The sequence below is a fragment of the Scyliorhinus torazame genome, chromosome 18 (assembly GCF_047496885.1).
Source record: "Scyliorhinus torazame isolate Kashiwa2021f chromosome 18, sScyTor2.1, whole genome shotgun sequence".
In the NCBI taxonomy this organism is placed as follows: Eukaryota; Metazoa; Chordata; class Chondrichthyes; order Carcharhiniformes; family Scyliorhinidae; genus Scyliorhinus; species Scyliorhinus torazame.
The window spans coordinates 77,010,604-77,026,976 of record NC_092724.1 but is presented as its reverse complement, the minus strand read 5'-3'; the positions used below and the strand labels follow the sequence as shown (position 1 = coordinate 77,026,976).

General features: G+C 53.2%; 1 protein-coding gene across 1 annotated transcript in view; it reads left to right on the top strand.

The window, feature by feature from the left end:
• The window catches only part of myo15b (myosin XVB), a 462,078-nt gene that overhangs the window by 82,478 nt on the left and 363,227 nt on the right, over positions 1-16,373 (top strand). The window contains exon 6 of the mRNA XM_072481964.1: positions 7,514-7,662. Coding sequence (XP_072338065.1) covers positions 7,514-7,662 — 149 coding nt within the window. The remainder of the gene's footprint in view (positions 1-7,513; positions 7,663-16,373) is intronic.

Below are 16,373 nucleotides of genomic sequence, written 5' to 3'. Positions count from 1 at the left end.
GTCAGGCTCACCGGCCTATAAATTGTTGGATTGTCCCTGCTTCCTTTCTTAAACAAGGGAATAATAATTGCTATTCTCCAGTCCTCTGGGACCACACCTGTGGACAAAGAAGATGTGAAGGTATCTGTTAGGGCCCCAGCTATTTTTCCCCTTGCCTCCTGCAATAACCTGGGATAAATCCCATCATGTCCCGGGGGACTTTTCCACCTTAATGCAATTTAGGATACTCAACACTTCCTCCTTCGATATATTGACATTCTCACGAGAGTTCACACACCTATCCCTGACCTCAACATCCGTCATGTCCTGCTCGCTGGTGAATACCGATACAAAGTACTCATTAAGGATTTCATCCACTTCCTGTGGCTCCAAGCAAACCTTCCCTCCACTGGAACATCTAGCCTGAAGAGTTTTCTATCACAGTTAGTGTGACCATTGTTCAAACAACACTGCCTCCATCATTGTAAAATGTATCGTAAGAGCATTATCAAAAATAACTTGGCACAGAGGCATATAGCGAGATACTTGGAAAGATTAAAAAGTTGTTCAATGAGTTTTAAGGAACATCTTGAAGCAGGAAAAAGAGGTAGGGAGGTGGAAAAGTTTTAAAAAGTGAATCCCAGAGCTCAGTGTCTGAGTAATTAGTATTGAATCAAATGAAATCAGAGGTGCTCAACAGTCCAAAATTAGAGGAGCACAGATATGTGGAGAATTGTGGAGCTGGAGGAAGTTATGGAGAAAGGGAATGGTGAGGCCGTCAAGGGATTTGAAAACCAGGATGAGAATTTTTAAATTGCGACATTGCTTAACCGGGAGCCAGCATAGGTCCACAAGCAGAGAGGTGATGGCTGAAGGGGACTTTGTCTGAGCTACGATATGAGTGGCAGAGATTTGGATGACAAGTTAAAAGGGCAGAAAGTAGGAAGCCAGCCTGGAGTGGATTGGAATAGTCAAGTCGAGAGGTAAGAAAAGCATAAATAAGGGGCGTCATTCTCCGACCCCCCGCCGGGTTGGAGAATGGCCGTTGGCCGCCGTGAATCCCGCCCCCGCCGAAGTCTCCGAAGGGAGAAAAGTCGGCGGGGCGTTAATGGCGCCGCTGCCGCGGAGAATGTCACGGGTCTGCGCAAGGCAGCCGATTTTCGGCCTGCCGATATTCTCCCTTCCGGATGGGCCGAAGTCCCGTCGACGTGATGACCGTTCACGTCGACGTGAATCAAACCTCCTTTTCATCGGCGTGACCCGGTGCTCCAGGCTCACGCCGACCAGCGAGGAGGTGAGTGACGGCCTGGGGGGTTGGCTCTGGGCAGGAAATGGCGTGGCCGCAGACTGATTGCGTGAGGAGAGGTGTGTCTCGGCTTGTGTGTGTGTGTGTGTGTGCGGCGGGGGGGGGTGGTTAGAGTAGGCTGGGCTCCGGGGGAGTGCCGGGAGGGGGTCCGTGCCGGGGTGGAGGTTGGAGGTTGGGGGGGGGTCCGTGCCGGGGTGGAGGTTGGGGGTTGGGGGGGGGTCCGTGCTGGGGTGGAGGTTGGGGAGGGGGTCCGTGCTGGGGTGGAGGTTGGGGGGGGTCCGTGCCGGGGAGGAGGTTGGGGGTTGGGGGGGGGGTCCGTGCTGGGGTGGAGGTTGGGGAGAGGGTCCGTGCCGGGGTGGAGGTTGGGGGGGGGTCCGTGCCGGGGTGGAGGTTGGTGGTTGGGCCGGGTCCGTGCTGGGGTGGAGGTTGGTGGTTGGGGGGGGTCCGTGCTGGGGTGGAGGTTGGGGGTTGGGGGGGGTCCGTGCTGGGGTGGAGGTTGGGGAGGGGGTCCGTGCCGGGGTGAAGGTTGGGGGGGGTCCGTGCCGGGGTGGTGGTTGGGGAGGGGGTCCGTGCTGGGGTGGAGGTTGGGGGTTGGGGGGGTCCGTGCTGGGGTGGAGGTTGGGGGGGGGTCCGTGCCGGGGTGGAGGTTGGGGGTTGGGGAGGGGGTCCGTCCCGGGGTGGAGGTTGGGGAGGGGGTCCGTGCTGGGGTGGAGGTTGGGGGGGGTCCGTGCCGGGGTGGAGGTTGGGGAGGGGGTCCGTGCCGAGGAGGGTGATGGGAGGGCAAATGAGTTGGTCCACCTGGCCAGGTGCCAGCCTCCAACAGTTGGACCCACGCGGTCCATGCCACCTGGCTGGGGGGAGGAGGGGATATGGGCAATGATGACATGTCGTCGTTCCCCTCCCCCCCCACCAGGCCGTCATGTTTTCAGACCATCCAGCGATGTTGGCCGCCGTGGTGGCAGCCGCTCATGTCTATGTTGCCCTGGATGAGGAGGAGGAGGAGGAGGAGGAGGAGCGTGCCAGAGAGGCAGCGCAGCCTGCCGCAGAGGGGCAGGCGGCAGCCGCCCAGGCTGGAGGGACACCTGACCGACAGGACGAGGAGGGGGAGGAGGACGTCGCGGCCCCACGGCAACGGAGGCACCCGAGGGCGCCCCGTGTGTACCGGCCCCGGCAGTCATACCAGGACCTCACGGACCGGGAATGCAGGAGGAGACTCCGGATGAGCCGGGAAACCGTGGCACACATCTGCCACCTGCTGGCACACCTGTCACCGTGTGGCACTGGCGGGGGACACCCTCTCCCCGTGTCCGTCAAGGTTACGGTGGCCCTGAACTTTTATGCAACGGGGTCATTCCAGGCACCGAGTGGGGACCTGTCCGGCATATCGCAGACATCGGTGCATCCGGGCAGTGACAGATGCCCTTTATGCCATGGCGCACCGCTACATCCGCTTCCCCGTGGACCGGGCCAGCCAAGATGCCCGGGCCGTGGGCTTCTCTGCCGTTGCCGGGTTCCCCATGGTCCAGGGCGCGATCGATGGGATGCACGTCGCCGTGCGGCCACCTGCAGATAACAGGGCCGTATTCACTAATAGGAAGGGGACCTATTCGATGAACGTACAGGTGTTCTGCGACCACCGCATGATGATCCTGCACGTCTGCGCCCGTCACCCAGGCAGTGTACACGACTCATTCGTGTTGTCGCGGTCATCAATCCCCGGCATGTACGAGGGACGCCATCCCCGTCTGAGGGGCTGGTTGCTGGGCGACAGGGGCTACCCATTGCGATCGTGGCTGATGACGCCTATACGGAGGCCACGCAATGAGGCGGAGAACTGCTACAATGATGCCCATGTAGCGACAAGGGGAGTGATCGAGAGGTGCTTTGGCGTGCTGAAGATGCGTTTCAGGTGCCTGGACCTCTCTGGGGGCGCCCTCCAGTATCGGTCAGATAGGGTCGGCCGCATCATTGTGGTGTGCTGCGTCCTGCACAACATAGCCCAGCAGAGGGGCGATGTGCCGCAGGCAGAGGAGGGCGGAGTGGAGGAGCAGCAGGAAGAAGCGCAGTCCTCCCCAGATGAGGGGGATGGGGGCAATGGTCAGGGCAGACGGGGTAGACACAGGCGGGTGGCTGTCCACCGTTACCGGCTGGCCCAGCGGGCACGGGACAGACTGATAGCCGCCCGCTTCACTGACTAGATGGGCGTGGGAATCGGGTAGTATGGCCACAGACCGCACACCATGGCAGCAGCCGACCACCCACACCCCCCACCCATCCACCCACCCAGCACCCTCACCCCCCTCCCCAACCCCACACACCCCACCCGCATGCACACCACCCCCCCACCCCCAATTGCCGATCCACCGGCGGCACAACGGGCCGGGCTCACCCAGTTGCGGGTGGACGCGTGTCTATCGCAGGCCATGGAGGATGATGACAACCCGCCCTGCGATGAGCTCCTGGCTCTACATCGTTGGACTATGTCTGACCCATGGCCACAGTACCACCATCCACCCGGACCATCCCTGCATGCGGCTGTGACACTGCAGCGCACGGTCCCGTCCTCTGTCCGGGGGATGTTGATGGCGGCCCAGGGAGAAGGGGGCAGACTCACCTGGGGCTGAGGTAAGACCACCCGTCACACACACACTTGCGCTCAACGTACATGACACGCCCGCACACTTTGGACAGAGCACAAAGGCAGCTTCGGTAGGTGTAACATTGACTTTAATAACCAAAGGAGTTCATGCACGTGCCCTAGCCCCTAAAACTCATCTGTGCCCTGCACCCGTGCCAACTTACTCAGTGTCTAATTGTTTGGCCTTACGGGCCCTTTGACTACGTCTACGTGGTTCCCCAGATGGTACAGCAGAACTGGAGGTGGACTCCTGTGATTCCTGCCCTCTGACACTGGATCCCTTTGGCGGCCGTTTCCTGGGGCGTCCTGGCCTAGATGGGCCAGGCTGCGGCCCGGTCGACTGGGATGGCGAGCTGCCAGCCTGTCCTGCCCGTTGCCCACCCGATGCACCTGGAACGGAAGGGGGGGAGTCCGAGGTGTCGCGGTGTACCGGGACCTCCCCTACAGAGGGAGCCGGGACGGACCACAGCACCTCATCCACCCTCGGGGTGCCCGATGGCCCCCAGGCCTCTACATGGGTGGGGGATGCGAACGGACTGGCCATCCGACGCGCCCCCGACATCTGGCGCTGCCAGTCCTGGAGGCCCGTGCTGGTATCGACAGGGGTCTGCAGGTTTGCAGCCATGGAGCCCAGGGGGTTGTCAAACCCTGTCTGTGACAGTGCGACGCCGGCTCGCACATGGCCACTGGCGCCGATGCCCTCAGCGATGGCCTGCTGAGACTGGGCCATGGCCTGCTGAGACTGGGCCATGGCCTGCTGAGACTGGGCTATGGCGTTGAGCGCCTCTGCCATCTGGCGCTGGCACTGGCTCATGGCCTCCTGTGAGAGGGCAGCCATTTCCTGGGCCACAGACGCCGCCTGCACGGAAGGCCCCAGGCCTCGCAAACCGTTCCCCATGTCTGACACCGCCGCACCCATTGCCTCCACCGCGGACGCCACCCGTGCGGTGTCAGCCTGGGTGGCACGCATGACCGGGACCACTCCCAGCTCCTGGACGCGGGTGGACTCCTCCACCTGCGACCGCAGCCGCCGCAAGCCACCCGTCACCCTATTCGCTCGTCTCCGTGTCGGTGGTTGCATCGGATCTATGTGTGGGTGTGGTAACTGCAGGAACCCGGGATCCATCTGGGCGGCAGATGTTCGCTTGGCCTGGGCTGCCCTCCGACCGCCCGGTCCCTCTGCTGCTCCTACCTCCACCTGCTGTACCAGGACGGCTGTGTTGTGCGCACCAGTGAGTGTACCAGACGCCTCATCACTAAAGTGCCCAACCGTGGTGAGTGTTTCTGCGATGGTGGAGGGTGTTGGTGACAGCAGTGGCGTTGTGTCGTGCTCTTCGTCCCACTCTGAGTCCATGGCACTTTGGGGTGGGGGTTCGTCTCCACCCATCCACTCTGAGTCACTGTCCGGTATTTCGTCTTCCCGGGTAGGGTTGTCCTGGGTACTGCTGTCCCGGGTAGTGCTGTCCCGGGTAGTGCTGTCCCGGGTAGTGCTGTCCCGGGTAGGGGTGTCCTGGGTAGTGCTGTCCCGGGTAGTGCTGTCCCGGGTAGTGCTGTCCCGGGTAGTGCTGTCCCGGGTAGGGGTGTCCTGGATAGTGGTGTCCTGGGTAGTGGTGTCCTGGCTCGGATGTGACGGGGGCCTGTGGCTGCCCCCCTCATCGCTGGGTGGTCGCTCCCGCACGTGACGGGGGTGTCGTCTCCCTGTTGCTCCAGGTGTCTCCGTCTCCCGTGGTGTGCGAGGGGCATCCTGCGGGCGTCGCATGCTGGAGGGTCCGGGTCTCTCCGTCTCCTGTGGTGTGCGAGGGGCATCCTGCGGGCGTCGCATGCTGGAGGGTCCGGGTCTCTCCGTCTCCCGTGGTGTGCGAGGGGCATCCTGCGGGCGTCGCATGCTGGAGGTTCCGGGTCTCTCCGTCTCCCGTGGTCTCCGAGGTGCATCCTGCGGGCGTCGCATGCTGGAGGGTCCGGGTCTCTCCGTCTCCCGTGGTCTCCGAGGGGCATCCTGCGGGCGTTGCATGCTGGAGGGTGCGGGTCTCTCCGTCTCCTGTGGTCTCCGAGGGGCATCCTGCGGGCGGTGTGCATCTGCGGGGATGGGTGCCTGGACGTTTGGTCCTGCGACACACAATGAAGCATGCATGGTTAGACATCAGGCAGTGATCAGGTGATACGGGGGAGGGGGATATAGGGGAGGGGGGGATATGGGGGCGGGCTGTTGGTGGCTCACTTTCTTGTGGGCCCCCGACCTCTGCATCAGCAACCTCCCGGTCCTCAGGTCCGCCAGCCAGTTCCAGGGCCCTTTCCTCGTGTACGGTCAGTGGCCTCTCATCAGCGGGCCCTCCTCCAGTCCTCACATGCTCCCTATTGTTGTGTGCGCGCTTCTCCTGTGGGGGGGGGGGGGCTGGTGGCAGGGGTAAAAGGCAACAGTGTTAGGCAGGTATATGAATGCACGCCATCGGTTGCGCGTGCATTGCAGAGGTTAAGGTTAGGGCTGGATTCACTTGGGGATATGGGGGATATGGGGGAGGGGGGATATGGGGGATATGGGGGAGGGGGGATATGGGGGAGGGGGGATATGGGGGATATGGGGGAGGGGGGATATGGGGGAGGGGGGATATGGGGGAGGGGGGATATGGGGGATATGGGGGAGGGGGGATATGGGGGATATGGGGGAGGGGGGATATGGGGGAGGGGGGATATGGGGAGGCTCACCCTGCCTGCTCTGACGAGGTCGTTCACCTTCTTGTGGCACTGGGTGCCTGTCCGTGGTGTCAGGGCCACAGCGGTGACGGCCTCTGCCACCTCCCTCCACAGACGCTGGCTGTGGCGTGGGGCAACTCGGCGGCCGTGCCCGGGATACAGGGCGTCCCTCCTCTGCTCCACCGCGTCCAGGAGCGCCTCCACATCGCGTGACTCGAACCTCGGGGCTGAGCGACGGCCAGCCATCCAGTCGGGTGTTGCGGTCGGGTGTTCTGGTCGGGTGGGGGGGAGCTGCGCGGCCTTATGAGCTGTCACGCCGTGCAGCGCGTATGACGCTGCACGGCGTGAACCACTGCGCTAGCGCGGATCCCGTTACGTCGCTGCTAGCCCATTTCGGGCCGGAGACTATCGTCCCATTTTTATGACGTGACGCAAGTGGGATTTGCGCCGTTTTTTGCGCCGATCGGCGGACTTTCCGCCGATAACGGAGAATTTCGCCCCAGGTGACTGCAGATCAATCCTCTCAAAGTCTGCAGACAGGTTGAATAAAACACAGTAGTGATTTAAACTTTAATTTCAGATTAATTTCCCTTGGGGAACTCACCACAGACATTTACCATGTTCTTTACATCATTCATCTTTTCAATAGTTAAAACAAACCAAAGTAGCACAAAAGAATGTCATAGAAGACCATTAATGCCTTGTTGTATTAACACTAGCATCATCTACAGGCTATATTCCATTCATAGTCCAACATCTCCTTGGCTATCTCTCCTTCGATGAGTTCAAAGTACAAGTTTTGGAATAATCTCCATAGCTACCTATGCAGTATCAGAATAAATTTAATTTTTGGGCTATGCAGTGTCCGGACCTTGACATTTCTTAATGTGCCACTACAGATGATTGCTGATTTGTTTAAGAGAGCACAGGATAATCTCTGTCAGCAGAAAAGGATTCGGTCAAACTGCCGAGGTCATCGATACCAGTCACCAACTGTGGCTACCAAATTTCAGCAGAGCCTCTCAGACCTCATCACCAGATTGAAGAGGTGAGTAACCATTGCTGACGCACCAAGCGACTGTGTTTTCCCATTACAGCACCACTTTCCAGCAAATGAGATTTAAATGTAATGAGGTTGATAAACTCAGCAGAGTGTTGAGAAAGGGCCGAGTGAATGCTTGAAAGGGGCTGTTTTCATCAGAACTGAAGGGATGAAGTCTGACTTGATAGAAGATTTTAATAGGTTGGGACACTGTAACTGGAAATCAAACATTTCTAGTGATGGAGGAGTTTAAAGTTAAGGAGATATAGATCGTAAATTAAATGTAAGCTGTAAAGATGCACTTTCAAAGACTTCATTAGTGAACAGTATTTATTATTAAAGTATTTATTAATAAGAATTGTACAGCAACTCATTGCCGTAGCTCACTCCCAAAAGATCCCTGCTGAAGAGCCTTTCTCACCATGGGGTGATTCCACACTCCTGATTGGTCATACTGGCCATGTGACCCTTACTCTGCTGTGTTGCCCTTAAAAGGGACAATCACCTCTACTTTTAACTCCTTGATATAACTTCAATAACTAATTCACTCTATTCTGAATACTAACTAAACATTATCCAAATGAGTTGGACAATTATAAGTCCAGTCTTTGAGTGGGTTTTCTGTTTCGTGTAGAGCGGTGTTATTCTGTAGTCTGAGATGCTTCCACAGGATCAACATTAACAGGAACTTGTCTCAAGGCCACCAGAGGGACTGAAGGCAATACTGCAAATCCTGAAAGAGTTTGGAAGCTTTGACGGGGAGTGTGCAGATGATCAAGATGAACGTACTGCCGAGGCTCCTCTTCCTGTTTAGATCCATACCGATCTTCATCCCCAAGGTCTTTTTCCAAAATGTAGACAGTCTAATCATGGCGTTTGTGTGTGGGTGTAAGAACGTGAGAATTCCCAAACTGACACTGCAAAGAAGGAAAATTAAAGGGGGCTTGGCTTTACCAAACCTACAATACTACCACTGGGCAGCAACGGCAGAAAGAGTGAGGGGATGGGTACAAGAAACAGGCATAGACTGGGTACAAATGGAGGAGGCATCCTGTAAAGGAACGACCCTCCGGGCCCTGGCTACAGCAGCACTCCCATCCCCTTCAAAAGACACACAACAAGTCCAGTGGTAGCGGCCACGCTGAGAACGTGGACCCAGCTGGACAGCACTTCGGGATAACTAAAATGTCCCACCTGGCCCCCATCTGTGGCAATCACAGATTCCCCCCAGCCAGGCTAGATAGCACCTTCAAAAGCTGGAGGCTGTACGGGGGCACATTGACAGTCGGGGACTTCTACGTAGGGCACAGACCGGCGACACTAGACGAACTGACGAGGAAGTGGAAACTGGCAAAAGGACAGGAAATGAGAAAAAATCCAAATAAAACACTTCCTCCACAAAGAGACAGCAGGGTACCACGGGGCCTCAGAAACCACACTACTAGAGGACCTGATGGGCACAAGCAACAAGAAGGGGGGGCTATGTGGGAAAATATACGGACAGCTACTGGACAGAGCCCGGACTCCACTGGACGAGAGCAGACAAAAATGGGAGGATGAACTGGGGACAGAGGTAGGATGGGGACTCTGGAGCGAAGCACTGAGCAGGGCCAAGGGGGGAGGAGGGGAACCATAGACCGATCCAAAGGATGGCAAAATGTATATAGGGTCAATTAAAGGAAAGACAAAATAAATCTCTCTGTACAATAAAGTAAATTAACGCAGGTAAGAAAAATGTGATATATATATATACAATTGTTTATAAATATGAGAAATGCAAATAAAACGATTTAAAAAAAAACATTAACAGGAACTGTAATAACAGGTATCTCTTCTGGCCCGGGCAGTTCATCACAATTTGGTTTCACAGAGACATCAGTTATCTCCTTAACAGGTCGAGCAGGTACTTAATGCTTCCAGGTTCAAAAATATTTCTAGATGGCAACACTGACTGCTGGAGAGGCTTTCTACTTCTCAAGTGATCCATGTGTTTACGAATGATCCATCCCTCCACGTCCACTTGGTACAAAAGGGGTCCAGTCTTAGAGACAATAATTCCGGGGATCCAATTTGATCCACCACTGAGATTTCTCATGTATAGGACATTATTTACCATAAATGCTGTACTATGTGAGTCATGGCTTGCTCTCTGATTACTTTGGCTGGCTTCTACCCTCCCTGGCAAATTTGTAAACAGGAGGTTCAGTCTTGTTCTGAGACGATGTTTCATTAGCAGTTGTGCTGCTGCGACTCCCGGTGTTGTATGTGGAGCGATGGCCCTGAACACCCTGTGCATGGACCTTTGTCCGAGGAGGGTGCCTGTACCCTCCCTGCTGAATCTTTGTTCCCTATCCTCTTCCTCAGGAGAGGTGCTCCTTGACGGGTATACAATACCCATCAGAAGGTCGGCTAATGGGGCGCACCCAGGTGCAAGGTGACAGAGTCAAACCCTTTGGAGTTCCACACTCTGATGAAGCCAACACACAAAATGCTTTCCACACAACAGAACACCAACTCACCTCATCCCTACAAATGCCCAACTCCTCAGCCATTGTAATCAGCAGGGGTCTTTTACCCACACTTGAATTATAAACATCAATTCCGATTGAGTTGCCCATACAAAGAGTTTAATACTGCACGTGAAGTGTTAAGTTCCAGTCGACTGGGGTTTTAACCCCTTAATCATTCCTCTAATTATCACCAGCATGCGCCCGATCAACGCCTGCACCCACCTAGCGAGATATTGCGCGAGTGCGTGATGACTTTATGTTGCAGCCCTTGGCCTGCAGGCACAGCCTCATGAGAGGTTTGCTGCTCATGGTAGGTCCTAAAGCAATAGAAATAGACAATACCTTCGCCTTCGACAGCAAAGAGGAAAGCAAGAGCTACTATGAGGTGATAAAATACTTTGATCGGCATTGCTCTCCGAAGAAAAACAAATCATGTTAACGTTACATATTTCGTACGCGTACCCAAAAATCTTTTGATGGCTTTGTAACCGACTTACAGTTGAAGGCGCAGTCGTGCAATTTTAGTACTCTGAAATCGTCGAACATCCGCAGCCAGACAGTGTTTGGGATTTTGAATGTTAAAGTACACAAGATATTATTACGGGAGGATAACCTGAAATTAGAAATTGCTATCAAGATCTGCCATGCGAGTGAGCTGGCTGCACAGCAGGTCAGTACGCTCAACCTGAAAACTTTGCTGCCAATCTGGAAGAAGATGCCAGCGGCAACAGCACTCTTCTTCAATTTTGTGGCTAAGTGCCGAAACTTGCGTGGGAACAGTGCCATTTTACGATGCCAAAACCGACGGTAAACCCTCACCGATTCCGGGACCAGTGAGGGGTTAGCAGTGGCGCCACGCAAAACCCCCGGCTCCCACGCCAAAAACAACCGGAGAATGGCTGGGTCCGTGGCCGCACGTGCGCAGGGCGATGACCTACAGCGGTCGAGCCATACAGCATGGCGCCAGCCACATGCGGAACCAACCTGCCAGATAGCGCCCCCCCTGGACTCCCCCTCGTCACCTCCGGAACACCCCCACCACTCCACCCAGCCCTTGCTGAAACCCCCCCCCCGACCAGCGGCACAGCTCCCCCCCCTCCCCCCCCCCCCCCAGCCGCCAAGCGAGGCTGACGAAAACTGCGAGCAGAAGTGATCCGGGCCGTAATGAACTCAGCCCATTGGGGGTGGAGCATTGGGGGAGGGCCTTCAAGTGACATCCTGAGGCCGTCCCAACGGCGTGCGGTGTACTCCCCGATGACACCATTTTGGAGGGGGCAGAGCATCTGAGAACAGGCGCCGCTCCCGATTTGGTTGTAAAAAGCGATTCTCTGAATGGTCACATCCAGGGCTGCTCCTGCTTAAAGTCACAGAAAAGAGCTTTTTTTACACAGAACTGGGTGGAATTTTGATAAAAGGGCGTCAAGTTTAACCCGGGAATGGTATGTCTTCTGATCACCAGACCCAGCAGAAAACAAAGAACAAAGAAAAATTACAGCACATGAACAGGCCCTTCAGCCCTCCAAGACTGCGCCGATCCAGATCCTCTATCTAAAACTGTCGCCTATTTTCTAAGGATCTGTATCCCTTTGCTCCCTGCCCATTCATGTATCTGTCTAGATAAATCTTAAATGACGCTATCATATCCGCCTCTACCACCTCCGCCGGCAATGCGTTCCAGGCACCCACCACCCCCTGCGTAAAGAACTTTCCACGCATATCTCCCTTAAACTTTTCTCCTCTCACCTTGAACTCGTGACCCCTAGTAATTGAGTCCCCCACTCTGGGGAAAAAGTTTCTTGCTATCCACCCTGTCTATACCTCTCTTGATTCTGTAGACCTCAATGAGGTCCCCCCTCAACCTCCGTCTCTCTAATAAAAATAATCCTAATCTACTCAACTTCTCTTCATAACTAGCACCCTCCATACCAGGCAACATCCTGGTGAACCTCCTCTGCACCTTCTCCAAAGCATCCACATCCTTTTGGTAATGTGGCAACCAGAACTGCACGGAGTATTCCAAATGTGGCCGAACCAAAGTCTTATACAACTGTAACATGACCTGCCAACTCTTTTACTCAATACCCCTTCCGATGAAGGAAAGCATGCCGTATGCCTTTTTGACCACTCTATCGACCTGTGGACAGAGGTACAATGGACCTGAACACCCAGATCTCTCTGTACATCAATTTTCCCCAGGGCTTTTTCGTTGACCGTATAGTTTGCTCTTGAATTGGATCTTCCAAAATGCATCACCTCGCATTTGCCCGGATTGAACTCCATCTGCCATTTCTCCGCCCAACTCGCCAATCTATCTATATTCTGCTATATTCTCTGACAGTCCCCTTCACTATCTGCTACTCCACCAATCTTAGTGTCATCTGCAAACTTGCTAATCAGACCACCTATACCTTCCTCCAGATCATTTATGTATATCACAAACAACAGTGGTCCCAGAACGGATCCCTGTGGAACACCACTGGTCACAGTTCTCCATTTTGCCCAGCCAGTTCTTTATCCATCTAGCTAGTACACCCTGGACCCCATGAGACTTCACTTTCTCCATCAGCCTATCATGGGGAATCTTATCAAGTGCCTTACTGAAGTCCATGTATATGACATCTACAGCCCTTCCCTCATCAATCAACTTTGTCACTTCCTCAAAGAATTCTATTAAGTTGGTAAGACATGACCTTCCCTGCACAAAACCATGTTGCCTATCACTGATAAGCCCATTTTCTTCCAACTGGGAATAGATCCTATCCCTCAGTATCTTCTCCAGCCGCTTCCCTACCACTGATGTCAGGCTCACCGGTCTATAATTATCTGAATTATCCCTGCTACACTTCTTAAACAAGGGGACAACATTAGCAATTCTCCAGTCCTCCGGTACCTCACCCGTGTTCAAGGATGCTGCGAAGATATCTGTTAAGGCCCCAGCTATTTCCTCTCTCATTTCCCTCAGTAACCTGGGATAGGTCCCATCCGGACCTGGGGACTTGTCCACCTTAATTTAATGCTTTTTAGAATACCCAACACATCCTCCCTCCTTATGCTGACTGGACATAGAGTAATCAAACTTCTATCCCTAACCTCAACATCCGTCATGTCCCTCTCCTCGGTGGATACCGATGCAAAGTACTCGTTAAGAATCTCACCCATTTTCTCTGACTCCACGCATAACTTTCCTCCTTTGTCCTTGAGTGGGCCAACCCTTTCTCTAGTTACCCTCTTACTCCTTATATATGAATAAAAGGCTTTGGGATTTTCCTTAACCCTGTTTGCTAAAGATATTTCATGACCCCTTTTAGCCCTCTTGATTCCTCATTTCAGATTGGTCCTACATTCCCGATATTCTTCCAAAGCTTCGCCTGTCTTCAGTCGCCTAGACCTTATGTATGCTTCCTTTTTCCTCTTAGCTAGTCTCACAATTTCACCTGAAATCCATGGTCCCCTAATCGTGCCATTTCTATCCCTCATTTTCACAGGGACATGTCTGTCCTACACTCTAACCAACCTATCTTTAAAAGCCTCCCACATATCAAATGTGGATTTACCTTCAAACAGCTGCTCCCAATCCACATTCCCCAGCTCCTGCCGAATTTTGGTATAGTTGGCCTTCCCCCAATTTAGCACTCTTCCTTTAGGACCACTCTCGTCTTTATCCATGAGTATTCTAAAACTTACGGAATTGTGATCACTATTCCCAAAGTAATCCCCGACTGAAACTTCAACCACAGGTCCAGTATGGCCCCTTCCCGAGTTGGACTATTTACATACTGCTCTAGCAAACCCTCCTGGATGCTCCTTACAAATTCTGCTCCATCTAGACCTCTGACACTAAGTGCATCCCAGTCAATGTTTGGAAAATTAAAATCTCTTATCACCACCACCCTGTTGCTCTGACATCTTTCCATAATCTGTTTACATATTTGTACCTCTATCTCATGCTCGCTGTTGGGAGGTCTGTAGTATAGCTCAATCATTGTTAGCGCACTCTTCCTATTTCTGAGCTCTGCCCATATCTCTTCACTGCTCGAGTCCTCCATAGTGCCCTCCTTCAGCACAGCTGTGATATCCTCTCTGACCAGTAATGCAAATCCTCCACCCCTTTTACCTCTCTCTCTATCCCGCCTGAAGCATCGATATCCTGGGATATTTAGTTGCCAATCATGCCCTTCCCTCAACCAAGTCTCAGTAATAGCAATAACATCATACTCACAGGTATTAATCCAAGCCCTAAATTCATCTGCCTTACCTACTACACTTCTTGCTTTGAAAGGAATAAAAGAATGACTAGGGTAAAAGTAGGGCCAGTCAAGGACAGTAGTGGGAAGTTGTGCGTGGAGTCCGAGGAGATAGGAGAGGTGCTAAATGAATATTTTTCGTCAGTATTCACACAGGAAAAGGACAATGTTGTCGAGGAGAATACTGAGATTCAGGCTACTAGACTAGAAGGGATTGAGGTTCATAAGGAGGAGGTGTTAGCAATTCTGGAAAGTGCGAAAATAGGTAAGTCCCCTGGGCCAGATGGGATTTATCCTAGGATTCTCTGGGAAGCTAGGGAGGAGATTGCTGAGCCTTTGGCTTTGATCTTTAAGTCATCTTTGTCTACAGGAATAGTGCCAGAAGACTGGAGGATAGCAAATGTTGTCCCCTTGTTCAAGAAGGGGAGTAGAGAATCCCCTGGTAACTATAGAACATTGAGCCTTACTTCTGTTGTGGCAAAGTCTTGGAAAGGTTTATAAGAGATAGGATGTATAATCATCTGGAAAGGAATAATTTGATTAGAGATAGTCAACACGGTTTTGTGAGGGGTAAGTCGTGCCTCACAAACCTTATTGAGTTCTTTGAGAAGGTGACCAAACAGGTGGACGAGGGTAAAGCAGTTGATGTGGTGTATATGGACTTCAGTAAAGCGTTTGATAAGGTTCCCCACGGTAGGCTATTGCAGAAAACACGGAGGCATGGGATTCAGGATGATTTAGCAGTTTGGATCAGAAATTGGCTAGCTGGAAGAAGACAAAGGGTGGTGGTTGATGAGAAATGTTGAGACTGGAGTCCAGTTACTGGTGGTGTACCACAAGTATCTATTTTGGGGCCACTGCTGTTTGTCATTTTTATAAATGACCTGGAGGAGGGCGTAGAAGGATGGGTGAGTAAATTTGCAGATGACACTAAAGTCGGTGGAGTTGTGGATAGTGCGGAAGGATGTTACAAGTTACAGAGGGACTTGGATAAGCTGCAGAGCTGGGCTGGGAGGTGGCAAATGGAGTTTAATGCAGAAAAGTGTGAGGTGATTCATTTTGGAAGGAATAACAGGAAGACAGAGTACTGGGCTAATGGTAAGATTCTTGGTAGTATGGATGAGCATTGCGTGCAATTCTTGTCGCCGCATTATAGGAAGGATGTGGCAGCATTGGAAAGGGTGCAGAGGAGATTTACCAAAATGTTGCCTGGCATGGAGGGAAGATCTTATGAGGGAAGGCTGAGGGACTTGAGGCTGTTTTCCTTAGAGAGAAGAAGGTTAAGAGGTGACTTAATTGAGGCATACAAGATGATCAGAGGATTGGATAGGGTGGACAGTGAGAGCCTTTTTCCTCGGATGGTGATGTCTAGCATGAAGGGACATAGCTTTAAATTGAGGGGAGATAGATATAGGACAGATGTCAGAGGTAGGTTCTTTACTCAGAGAGTAGTAAGGGTGTGGAATGCCCTGCCTGCAACAGTAGTGGACTCGCCAACATTAAGGGCATTCAAATGGTCATTGGATAGACATATGGACGATAAGGGAATAGTGTAGATGGGCTTCAGAGTAGTTTCACAGGTCGGCGCAATATAGAGGGCTGTAATGTTCTAAAACAAATGCACCTCAGACCACCAGACCCTTTGCGTCATCATCTGCTCCCTGCCTACTCTTCCCCTTAGTCACGCTGACTTCATGATCTAGTTCCTGACAGGCATTAGTTACTACTTCCTTAATGTCCACTAAACTCCTCATTTGGTTCCCATCCCCCTGCCACATTAGTTTAAACCCTCCCTGTTAGCAAAAGCACCCCCAAGGACATTGGTTCCAGTCCGGCCCAGGTGTAGACCGTCCAATTTGTAGTAGTCCCACCTCCCCCAGAACCGATCCCAATGTCCCAAAAATCTGAACCCCTCCCTCCTGCACCATCTCTCAAGCCACGCATTCGTCCTGCCTATTCTTTC